The sequence below is a fragment of the Alexandromys fortis genome, unplaced genomic scaffold (assembly GCF_014885135.2).
Source record: "Alexandromys fortis isolate MF-2015 unplaced genomic scaffold, M_Fortis_MF-2015_v1.1 scaffold_290, whole genome shotgun sequence".
NCBI lineage: Eukaryota > Metazoa > Chordata > Mammalia > Rodentia > Cricetidae > Alexandromys > Alexandromys fortis.
The window spans coordinates 317100-329861 of NW_026068167.1; the positions used below are offsets into that span (position 1 = coordinate 317100).

Genomic DNA, 12762 nt, shown 5'->3' on the forward strand with positions numbered 1-12762 from the left:
TAAGTTTTGAAAGCTTGGACAATTCTGTGAGACTTTGTATGGTGTCACAGTGGAAACTTAAATGCCTGTTTTCCTACCACTTAGATTTATCTTTATGTGCATGAATGCTTGTGAGTGCACCCGATGCCGTCAGAGGACAAGACCGGATTCCCCTAGAGCTTGATTACGGAGGTTTGTGTGATGGCAGCTGAACCCAGACCCTCTGCAAGATCCCTAAACGTTCTTAGCCCCTGAACCATCTATCTAGCCTCAAATTGTCAGTTTAAGCAAATTGAAGCCTCATGCTAGAGCTTTGCCTTCCATTCCTGGGCTCCTTGTTTTCATATCCAGCGGCCAGGTTGGTGGTGGGTTTTGGAGATGAATGGATGAAGAAGGTTGGAGCTATTGACCTGTTTCCCTTAGCTGTGGCCTTCAGCTTATTTTGGAGGGTTGGTGTTATTGTGACATGATTTCTGTAGTTTACGCTTGCCTATGCCCCCTCTGGTACTAGGATAAAAGGCGAAGGTCACTAGGATATGCTTTGCGGCGGGTACGGTTACGGGTTTTGGGGGAGTTTGTTTTGTTTTGAGAGCCGCGATGATCTCACGCTTTCCATATAGCCGAAGGTCACTCAACTAATGATTCTTTTAACAAAATATTATATGCATGTCTCAGTGCGGGCAGTACCTAGTCTGGGTCAGAAGAGGTTAGAGCCCCTGGAACTGGAGTTACAACAGCTAGCCGCCATGTGGGTCCTGGGAACTAAAAAGCGGTTCCTCTGCAAAAGCAGTAGAGTTCTTAACAGAGGCATCCCTCCAGTCACTTGATCCGATCCTTTTCCCACTTTCTGAGTGCTGCAATTACAGGTGTTTGTGGAATGCTGGGGATCATGCTAAGCAAGGACTCTTACAACTGAGCTACGTCCTCAGCATGCCAACTTGTATTTTGTAAGCAGTTGGAGTGCAGAGATCATTAGGCGCTTTTATGTCCGCCGTTTTACGTCAATAGGCATGGCTAACCATATTAGCTTGCAAACAGACTGAAGAGCCAGGAACCCGCACTTGATGGCAGGCTCAGCACCAACGTCCCGGTCGGCCTAGCATCGCCCCGCCCCTTGCTTTCCCCGGACCAATCGGTGTTCAGGGGCGTTCTTGGGCCCTCCATATCCCGTCCGCGGCTGTTCTCCCGGGCGACAGAGGGCAGCTTGTGACCCGGAAGTGGTTGTTTTGTTGGAGGCGGGCGGGTCTGAGAGGTGGGACTTGAGACGCTCCTGAAAGGAGCCCACGTTGCGGCGTCTGAGGGGGAAAGTGGCATTATGGCTTCTGTGTTGTCCTACGAAAGCCTGGTGCATGCTGTGGCCGGAGCCGTGGTGAGGAAGGGTTTGGGGCTTTACGAAGTCAGTCCCGGGATGGGGCCGGGAGATGTGGGGTCTGAGTCTGTCATGACTGGGACCAGGGCGAAAACAAAAAGTTGTTGCAAATGTGAGTGTGAGGGGTGAGGCCGGCACTCTGCCCCTGCCGCGCGCTCCCAGAGCCAGTCTGGACTGGCAGTCACAAATGTCCAGGGGGTAAGGAAGAATACATTGCTGTTTTCTTCACCTTCTGACGTTTAAGGCCAGCCATCGCCCTACCCCATCCTCACTGCACACAAACTTTGTCTAACCGGTCCTGAGGAGAAACTAGGTGTGAAGCTGGGGTGCTTGATGTAAGGTTACTAACATCCTGTTGTCACTTTACCGCAGGCAATCGCAATAGTTAGGAAAGTAGCTCTGGTCAGCGTTATTGCCAGGAAAAGATAGGGTTTTTGCTTTGTTTTTAAATTAAAATCGGGGTTGTTATGAGTTAAGTGCTCGGTTCTTGGACGTTGAGTCCTCTGAGTTCCTTCCACTCTTCCTTTTTTTTTTTTTTTCAACTTCAGGTTCTTGATACGAGTAATGTGCCTCTTCTGATTCTCTTTCTCAGGTTGTTTCTCATGTCCTTCCCTAATTTCCAGCCAACATGTCCTTTTAGCCTTTTAGAATCACTGTGGATCATTTCTGTCTGTTTGGTGGACCGTTCCTGAATGGTCCCCCTCCCCCAGTATGAACTCAGGGACAACTCACGTCCTGTAATGAGGAATCTGAGTTTTGAATTCCAGTTCTATCATTTATTTACTAGGCATTCTCAGGGCCCACATTTGTATTTCTGTGAAGTGGAAGAAAGGCTAGTTTTCCCCCCAGACTCTTGAGAATTATATGAGGGAGTGTTACAGGAAGTGTCTTATTCAAGAAGCCTCTGTCATTGAAATCAACCAGGAGAGCCTTTCGCCCATTAAGAAAAAGCTGGAGTGGAAGTTTGCTTGACATGTTTTCAGTTGGTCACAGAGACCTGTTTGGCTGAGAGAAAATGCAAACAGTGACCAAATTATTCATGAGTTTGTGTAGGAAAGAGTCAGCTGTTGAATTCACTAATTTACATTTTCACAACTGATCTTCCGGGCTTCTCTGTAGAGAGTAGAATGAGCAAGGCCCAACAGTCAGACGAGATGGTTGTAAGGCTTAGATGAAGGTCGTGGAGGCGATAAGTGATTATTCTCCTGAAATGTATTTATGAGAACCACCAGAGTCCAGTGATTGGGTGTAGATTAGGAATGGTTGTCTCTGACAGTTTTGGCTCCAGGAACATGATGGTCTTCCTCCTGAGTTGAATTGACAATGATTGTGTGAACGCATGGGTTTGGGGAAAAGATAAGCTTGGTCATAGTTTTGAACTAGTTAAATTTGAAATCCCTGAGGGTAGCATGACCATTAAATTATTAACTCACCAAGGAGGTGACTCTGAACTAAGAAAAATGACAGTGACTGAGTGGAGAAGCAGTCCGACGTGAAAAGGTGGGGGAAGGAAGTTTTCGGGTACAAAGAAGACTTGAGAACCAGTGGGGGGTGGGGGGAGGAAATGGAAAACGTGCTCTGCCAGCTGTTCGGAGAAAGTATTTCGGGAAGAAGGGTGTTGTCCAAGTGGGTCACCTACTGCCAGTAGGTCAAGTAATGTGGGGACCCAGAACGACAAATCCAGCAGTTAACTGAGAAGACCAGCTTTGGTGGATAGCTGGGCAAGGTGGATTGCAACGGACAATGGGAAGAAGAGAAATCCTTGTTAATTTTTCTTTCTCTTACCCAGTGCCATTTGTTGAGTTCATTCTGTGGGCCACGTGCTCTCTAGGTTCTACGAATAGAGAAACCAAGTCACTTTTCTTCCCTAACTGTCGGTTACAGTAGAGAAGCCAGCACATGAATAAACAAAACTCTTTTAAACAGTAAATGCTATTAAATCAGTAGGCCTAGCAAGTATTTTTTTTTTATATATAAGCTGACAGATATTTTATGTATTGTGTTCGGTCTCTGTCGTGGCTGCTCAACACAGCCTGGTAGCGTGAAAGCAGCCAGAGACCTAAGTAAAAGGATGGGCAGAGCTTTGTTTCCCATGAAACTGCTGTCACCGAAACGGACGGCCCATTGATTTTGGCCCTCAGACCAGCTTACTGAGCCCTGTGATGAAGCATGGCCATGGGCAGGAGTGGTGTATATCTCTTAATCTACATAATCATTTTAATTCATTTGCTGCCTATTTTTCTTTCATTAAAATTTCACTTGAAGCCTGGTGATGGTGGTGCACACCTTTAATCCCAGCCCAGGGATTAAGGCATGCAAATCTCTTGCTGTTTTTTTTTTCCCCAAATTATCTATTATATACTTTTATAAGAATATTCATTTTACTCTTGCTTTATCTCAGGGAAGTGGTATTCCTAGTATATGTATGAAGGAAAAGTAGCTTTGTACATTGTTTTGGTTTTGGTTGTTTTGAAACAGGGTCTAACTGTATAGCCCAGAACAACCTCAAACTTGAAATCTTTTAGCCACAGCCTCCTAAATTCTTAGAATTAAAGGCATGTACCATCATATTCAGCTGCTTCCGTGTGTATAGCCCAGGCTGGACTTGAACTTGTGATCCTCCTGCCTCTTCCTAATCAGATATCCTCCCAGTGTGTGCCACCACAACTGGACGTGTTTTGTCATGGTTGTTGCTGCTGTGTTTTTATTGTTAGTATTGTTATCATTATTTTTATTCATTATGCTGAAGAGTTGTTCTCAAATTCTTAGCAGGTCTGTATATTAAGGCTCAGTAACATAACCTGGGCTCTCAGCACTTGGGTGCTCTCAGTCACGATGTGGCCTTGCTGTGGCTGTCTGAAGTACTGTTTCTAGCCAAAGAGCAGAGCAGTCTGGGTAAAATAAAAGCAGCTGGATTGTTTAAGATGTTGACTCACAGTCTTTGTCACTCCTGGCTTGTTTGTTCAGCTCCCCTAGGTTGTGCATTCCCCGACAGCCAGTGAAATGCAAGTCCGCTTACCTCTTTTCAGTGCTGGGTACCAGACCCAGAGCTTGGCATGTGCTCAGTGCCCCTCTGCACAGAGCTGTGCCCACTGCCCCAATGTGCAATTCTATTTTAAAAGTTAAATTACTGATTTTGAAGTTTTTTTGATGCCATACCTTGGGATAATCACAGATAACCTTACATATCTCAAAACTAGAATTACATTGCTTCAGAAAGATGTTGTAGCTTCTTGGTCACTATTATATGACGTAGTTACCAGCTTCATATGTAAAGAGCCATAAAAAAACAAGTATAATTAGATTTATAATTTTATATTTTGGTTATCTTTGAAAGATTTCATATGTAAAAATCTCTCTCTTGCTCTCTTTTTTTAAACCCAGTCTGACTTTGACCTTGCCGTGTAACCAAAGATGATCTTGATCTTTTGATCTTCTTGTTTTCATCTCCTAAATTTTAAGATTAGACTAGCATTAGATTTTAGGGTTGAATCTAGGCTTCCAAACAAATAGGTTTTTTGCCTCTCCCCAGACCCCATAATAGGTTTCTCTGCCAGTGTAGTTAACCAGATCAAGCCAAATTGAAGAAGTATAATAATAGGTTTATTTGAGCAAAGCAATTCTTAGACAAGTTCTCCAGTCCCAGAGTTCGAGATCACAGAATCCTCACCCCCATACTAAAGCAGGGAGACTTTATAGGTTGTAGGTGAGGGTTGATGACATGTCCTGCCGCAAGCTGGGTTTGTGCCCAAGTATGGTCAGAAGCTGAACACTTTAGGCTGGGACTTGAGTGGCTGGCAACGTCAGGGAAGCAAGCTGCAGTACCCCCAAGAATGTGGAACTGGGCTTTTTGGTGCCTTTCCTTTGTTCGGAGACTCTCTGAGCAGGTTAGGTTTGGAGAGGCAGGACCGGGGCTTTCCAGATCCATGCAGGTCCAAGCTGAAGGTTCTAATCGAACGTGACCGTGCTTGGCAAGCTCTACCAACTTAGCGACATCCCTAGCTCAGAAATGTCTGTTTACAAGTAAAAGATTTCCTTAGTCTAGTATTAAAAAAGTGCTATTTGTAGGACTTGCATAGGGTAGATTACACACTGAAACTGGATTCTGAATTGTCATGATTAATCAGTAATATCAAAAATTTTTTATTTATCAGTCAGTTTGTTGGGATTTGTGTGGGGATGAGAGGACAACTGTGGGAGTCACTTTTCTCTTTTACTACATGGTCCAAGAATCAAACTCAGATCTTCAGGCTTGTTCGGCAAGACCTTTTATTCTTGCCAACTCATCTCTGTGGCCTGACCAGTAACTTTCAAGGAATTTCTTTTGAATCAACTGATTATTTAAATCATCTTGATTTATTTTTTGTTTGTTTGTTTTGATTATCCAGCAGGACAGTCTCTTTACATTGGTTAGGCTGGCCTTGAACTTCTGGGTTCAAGACATCCTCCTGCAGCCTTAAGTAGCTGCCTTGGTCAGAAAGTCTCCAATGTTATGCAGAGGAGTTTGGGTTAAAGTTGGTCAGATAAAATGTTTGTCAAAATGTGGCTATATCTTCGGTCTCCATTTTGTCTGTGTGGATTTACAAATGAGTGCATAAATAGATTTTGTTGTTGTTTATGTAACTGTTAGAGTTTCATACCCTGGGATTTCTCTGTTTGCTTGTTATGAGTATGTTTGTTTTGGAATATAAGGAGTATCCCATGTGACTCAGTTAGGGCTCCCCGGTTGCAGGGTGGAGACACAGACTGGGATTTTGAGTATTAAGAAGTTTTCTTTAAAGGCTGTTTGAGAGCTGTTCTGTCAGTGGGGAAGCTGAGAACCTTGGAATAGAAAGGAGCCAAGTGGCTGCAGGAAGATTTCTGAAGCAGTCACTGGAAAGTCTCCGTCAGACACCACCACTGAAATCAGAGCTTTGTCCTGCCCTTCTACCCTTACGGGAGTCTGCTGAAGACTCGAAGTCCTGTAAAGAGTTCCTGCTAACAGAACTCGAAGCCCTGTGCCCAAGCAAGCCTTGACACACCTCTAGTAATTAACAGGTGTGAAAGGAAGGTATGGGTAGAAGGACCCTTTGAGTCCTCTTCAGGGACTGTCGTGGAGGGTGGCACCTGCAATTTTTGTCCTGCCAAGATTGTACACAATAGAGCGAGGTAGTTCTTCAAAAGAAAATTAGAGGCTAGAAAAATGGCTCAGCAGTTAGAAGCTTGGGCGGCCACAATCTTACAGAAAACCCAGCTGCAATCCTAGCACCACATGATGGCTCACAGCCGTCTTTAATTCCCTTCAAATGGTATCTGACACCCTCGTAAGGCCTGCATGGGAACTGCATGCATGTGGTACACAAACACTCATACACATAAAATAAGAAAAGAAAATCAGCAAAAGAGAGTGATGTTATGTATATCAGGCTGTTAAAATACCTTGAAGCCAGATGTGGTAGTGATACACACCTATAATCTCAAACCTCAGGACTCTAAGGTAGGAAGGAGAATCCCACTTTCTAAGCAGTTTGGGAGACCCTGCCTCTAAAATCAAAAATCTTCAAATGTCATTGATTTTTTTTGTTTGTTTGTTTTTTGTTTTTCGAGACAGGGTTTCTCTGTGGCTTTGGAGCCTGTCCTGGAACTAGCTCTTGTAGACCAGGCTGGTCTCGAACTCACAGAGATCCGCCTGCCTCTGCCTCCCGAGTGCTGGGATTAAAGGCGTGCGCCACCATCGCCCAGCTAATATCATTGATTTTTAAGAATATATAATATTCCAAAACTGGACATGGTGGCGCAGGCCTTTAATTCTAACTCTTGGAAGGCAAAGGCAGGCGAATTTCTTGAATTCAAGGCCAGCCTGGTCTACAGAGTTCCAAGATAGCTAGGGCTCCACAGAGAAACCCTGTCTTGAAAAACAACAACAGAGTAATAATGAACATTTGATTTATTTATGGTACTTACACTACCCATAAACCCTTTGCTTTGATAAACTTTTTATATAATGAAAATGTTAGTGTTATCTCCCATGACTCCATTACTTCTGTTTCACTAATTTTGTGATATTTAGAGAAAAAACAAACTGTATTTTTGTTAACTTGGACCCCTATCTGTAAACCTCCCTCGACTTGTGAATAGTAACACGGTAATAACAAGACTTTATGTTACCTGACAGTATTATAGTGTCTATCATAGGGCTTTATACATGAATTAGAAAAAGGAAATTGATGCTGGGCGGTGATGGCACATGCCTCTAATTCTAACATTTAAATCTAACATTGGGGGGCAGAGGCAGGTGGTTCTCTGTGAGTTCAAGGCCAGCCTGGTCTACAGAGTGAGTTCCAGGACAGCCAGGATTGTTTCACAGAGAAACCCTTTTTTGATAAAACCAAAAAAAAAAAAAAAAAAAGAAGGAAAAAGGAATAGTCATGTATACAGTATCCTTTGTCCTTTGTTTTCCCCAACATTTATATATTTATTCTGTGGGCAGAAGACCCATGTTGAGGTACTCTGAAGGTCAGAAAACAACTTTCTGGAATTGTTTTTTTCTTCCATTTTGTAGGTTCTGGGGAATCAAACTTGGGCCATCAGACTTGACAGCAAGCGTCTGAGCCATTATGCTAGCCCTTTCTTTCCTCCTTTTAAACAAGTAAACGTGATATAATAGCTGGGAAGGGTTTTGGAGTAAAGCTTAGCTCTCAGTAACATGATGGGTAACTTAGATTTTCTTCCTCAACTTGGGTTTGCCAAGTTATAAAGCAGGGACAGTAATGCCTCACCCACAGAGTTCTCATGAAACATTGGGGTGGTGATGGGACTATTACAGCAATAAGTATCCAGTCCTACTTGGGTCTGTTCTCGCATTATTTTTGCCCAGTATCAGAAATTCAGTAAGTATGTGACTAGCATGGTCAGTGGCCTGAGTTTAATCTCCAGCACCGAGAAGGAAGAGGAGAAGGGCAGCCTTCTTACTGCTTTCACTCATGGTAGATGACCTCACCTTTTATCCTCTAGAACCTAAACGATAAACTCTAGTTCATCTGCCAGGCGTTTCATCCCAGGCAGGCAGATTTTGAGTTTGAGGCCAGCCTGGTCTACAGAGCTAGTTCCAGGAGCCAAGTCTACACAAAGAAACCCTGTCTAGAATCCCCCCCCCCCAAAAAAAAGCCAAAAACAAACCCACAAATAAACAAATAATTGGAAAGAAGGTAGGAAGAAGTATATTTACTGGGCTCTAAGAATGTATGTCTTTTTAAACATTATTTATAGTGTTGTGTGTATGTGTGTGTCTGTGCACCATAGCAGTTGTGTGTAGATCTTAGAGCAGCTCTCCTTCATCATGCGTGTTCCAGGCACCAAACTCAACTCTTCAGGCTTGGCATCAAGTGCCAGCCCCCAGATGCATTTTTCTCTTCTTCGCCGTTCCTTCATCCTTCTAGTATTAAACCCATCACTCATATGGCAGCTTAAAACCATCTGTACCTTCAGTTCCAGGGGAATCAAAACCCTCTCCTGGCCTCTACAAGCACTAGTCATGCATGAGATAGGCAGATATACATTCAAGCAAAACAAGCTACATATAAGACATTGTTTTTTCTAAGACAACAGGGATTCCCTGTCTTGAACAAATTATACTGGTGTATGATTTGAGAAATGGAAGCCCGTTTAATTCTGTCCCTTTCTCCATTTCTAGTCACTGCTAAAATCCCAGCACTGTAGAGCAGTGGAAGGGCAGGTGGATCTAAACAAAACCCAAGAAACTAACCCTGAACAAAAATAAAGAGCCGGGTGCAGTGTCACACACCTGTGATCCAGCGTTCAGAAGGCACAGGCTGGCCAATCACTGAGTCCAAGGCTAGCCTGGTCTACATGGAGAATTCCAGACCAGTCAAAAGCTACTCTAAAATATGTAAGCAAATGAAAGTAAGTCATATATGTGAAGCTGGGGAGATGGCTCAGTGGCTAAGAGCATTGGCTCTTACAAAGGACCAGCGTTTGGCTCCCAGAAGCGACCCTGGGCAGTTCATAATCACCTACGGCTCCATCTCTGGGGGCTTGGTAGGCATCGACACATGTTATACATACTCACAGACTCACAAATAAAGACAAAAGGAAAAAGTCAAGGGCTGGTGAGATGGCTCAGTGGGGGAAAGTGCTTAATGCCTCGCCTGATGCCCTCTGTTCCTTTCTGGAGCCCACATGTAGAAGAAAAAAACCAAATCCCACAAATTAATTATTGTCCTTTCATCTACATACATGTGCCACACACAATAAATAAATGTGATACTTAAAAAAAAAGTGAAAGGCGATCGTATGTGTGTCTGGCTGAGTCTGATATTTACCTGTGAAACAGGGCATGAGGGGTGAGGGTGCATCCATCCTGCTTCTGCCACACTGCCTTTGGGCAGTCCCTGGCTGCTGGCCCCAGGCTCTTCCCTTTTCAACTGAAGCACCCTCCTGGCTTCAAGTCCCAATGCAGTATAGGAATTTACTTGTTCTCCCAAGGCAGAATGTTGTAATTCAAAATAGTTTTGGTGAAAGAATGAAGTCTCTGAAATAGATTTCTCTAGAAATAGATTCTTGTAAATTGTAATTATTGTCTGCAATAGCACTCCTACTCAGAGAGTCAGAATTCTGTGGGACTCAATAGGCTTATTTTATGTCTCTCTGGCACAGCAGCATGGTACATCATGACTGCTTTCTCATTTGTGTCTTCTCATTTTGTATAAGTGAACAAATTGTTCTCAGGGAAAAATGAATATATTTAGATTCTGAAAATCATGTGTTTGTATAACTCGGTAGAAGCTGTGCATATAAAATAAATATTTTGTTGCAGGTAACAGCGCATGTGAAAACAGCTCTCTGTTTGCTTGATGAAGAAGCAAATACAGCAGGTCCCCAATGTATAAAATGCCTGTGTCCCAAATTTTAGATGCAGTAGTGGCTGAATGTGAACTCTGAAGAGGCTGCCAGGTTTGAGTTCTGATCTTGTTAGAGAAATGGCTGAACTTCTCTAGCCATGTTCCCATCTGTAAAGTGGACAGGATGGCAGTCCCTATTACGTCAGGCTGATGTGGGGACTCATTTTGTAATTGAGGTGTAATGCACATAACAAAGTTAATTTTAAAGTGTGTAGTTCAGTGATGTTTAGTACATTGAGAATGTACTTAGACCAGGTTGACCTCAAACTCAGAGATCCACCTTTAATCTCAGCTGTGACAGGTGGATCTCTGAGTTCAAGGCAGCATGGTTTAAGAGAGTTCCAGGACCGCAGGGACTACACACACACACACACACACACACACACACACACACACACACAGAAACTGACTTGAAAACAAAACAAAGCCAAACAAAAAGCTCCTGAAGCCAGTAAAGTAGAAGAACCCTTTAACCCTGTGGGTGTCTAATCTCTAGCCCTCCAGGGGTTCATTTACTTTCTAGTTTACTGAGATAAGCTGAAGGGTGATTGTTTATAAGACACCATTTTGCTGTAATTAGAAATACACATCTCAAGTTTCAAGCCTCACATTCATGTTTCTAACAAAGGATAGAAGGAATCTCTCTCTCTCACTCTCTCTCTCTCTCTTTCTTTTTCTCTCAGTCACTGTGTGGGTGTGTGAGTGTGCGCGCGCGCGTGCACCCTCTCCTTTACTAGAGTAAAACCTGTGAGCTTTGAGTTCCTATTCATTTACTGCTGCTGGCCCACAGGGATTAGGACAAGTAAGCTGGGACTCTGGCAGGCTAGCTTTCTGTGCCACCTCCATATCCCAAGTCACTTTAGGGAAGTTCAGAAGCCCATATTCAGTTATTACCTGGGACTGGTATTCCCTGGTTACTGTTGTCATGGTGTTCAATTCGTCAAACAGAAAGGTACCCCAGGGCTCCTTCTGCTTCCCAGTGCTGTGGACTAATACTTCTGTACAGTGTGAAAATGTTCTCATTGTTAATAAAAAGTTGATTAACTGGTAGGCAGGATTTTGGGGACAGAGAAAATGCTGGAAAGAAAAAGGGCATAGTCTGAGGAGTCACAAACAAATGAAGAAAGAAGCAAGATAAATGTGTTGGAAGAGGGTATGGCCCCATGACAGTGGGTAGATAAGAAATATGGGTTAATTTAAAATGTAAGAGTTAGCTGGTAATAAGTCTGAGCTATTGGCTGAGCATTTAATATTAAGTCTGCATAGTTATTTGGGAACCTGCTGGTGGGACAGAAAAGTCCACATATATCCCAGGATTTGTCCTCACCATCCTGTTGTATCTGTTTTCTGTTGCTGCTGTAACAAATGGTACTATATTTAGTGGCTTAAAATTCTACCTGTTTATCATCTCTAAGTTAGGCCAGTGCAGGTTGAGTGAGACAAAATCAAGAAGTAATTTTTTTTTCATTTTGTATTCCTTTATGAAGACTCTAGGGTACAAACAATTTTCTAACTTTGACCACTTACAGAAGCTGCCCACAGTCCTTGACTAGTGATACATTCTTCCATCTTCACAGTTAGCTGTGTGCTCACCCCCTCTTACTCCTTTGCTTTGTCCTTGATACTTCTTTTTTTTCAGTGATAGGAATCGAACTCAGGGTTTTGTATGTATTGAATAACATACATACACATCCCCTCAGCCACATCCCCAGCTTTCCTTTGCTACTTTTTAAAAGTGCTTTTGTATTGTTTTAGATAGTCTTACTATGTCACTTGGACTCTGTAGACCAGGCTGGCCTTAAACTCAGAGATCCTGAGTGTTCCTAAAGGCTTGCACCACTACATCCTGCTTAAATTTTTTTTTTGTTTGTTTTCGAGACAGAGTTTCTCTGTGTTGCTTTGGAGCCAGTCCTGGAACTAGCTCTTGTAGACCAGGCTAGCCTAGAACTCACAGAGATGCTGCTGAGTTCTGGGATTAAAGGCATGCACCACCACTGTGCAGCCGGTCCTGCTTAATTTTTTTTTTTACATTTTGTTTATGTATATGTGTGGAAGTGTGTGCACATGTGGGGAGGTGATAGAGCACCACATAGGAGTCAGTTCTCTTCCATTTTATGGGTCCTCGGATGAACTGAGGTTGCTGGGCTTGGCACCAAGAGCCTTTACGCAATGAGTCATTTTTCCAGCCTCGTGCTACTTTTAAGGAGTCTTGTAATTTCATGGTTTTCACTTAGTGATCCAAAATAGTCTTCCTGTTTTAAGGTCAGCTGATTAATACTATAACATAATGTGCCATTTTCACAGGTAGTAGGAGTTAGGACAGCCACTTTAAGAAAATCTACTTCAACCTTTGGTTTCCACGTGCATACATAAACACACACACACTATTTCAAATACTTTTTGTATAATTCTTTTTTTTTTTTTTTTCGAGACAGGGTTTCTCTGTGGCTTTGGAGCCTGTCCTGGAACTAGCTCTGTAGACCAGGCTGGTCTCGAACTCACAGAGATCCGCCT

At 43.2% G+C, this 12762-nt stretch overlaps 1 protein-coding gene across 1 annotated transcript in view; it reads left to right on the forward strand.

The window, feature by feature from the left end:
* The first annotated feature begins 725 nt into the window (after positions 1-725).
* Positions 726-12762, forward strand: part of Slc25a17 (solute carrier family 25 member 17) — a 41703-nt gene continuing 29666 nt past the window's right edge. The window contains exons 1-2 of the mRNA XM_050128243.1: positions 726-768; positions 1280-1348. Coding sequence (XP_049984200.1) covers positions 726-768; positions 1280-1348 — 112 coding nt within the window. The remainder of the gene's footprint in view (positions 769-1279; positions 1349-12762) is intronic.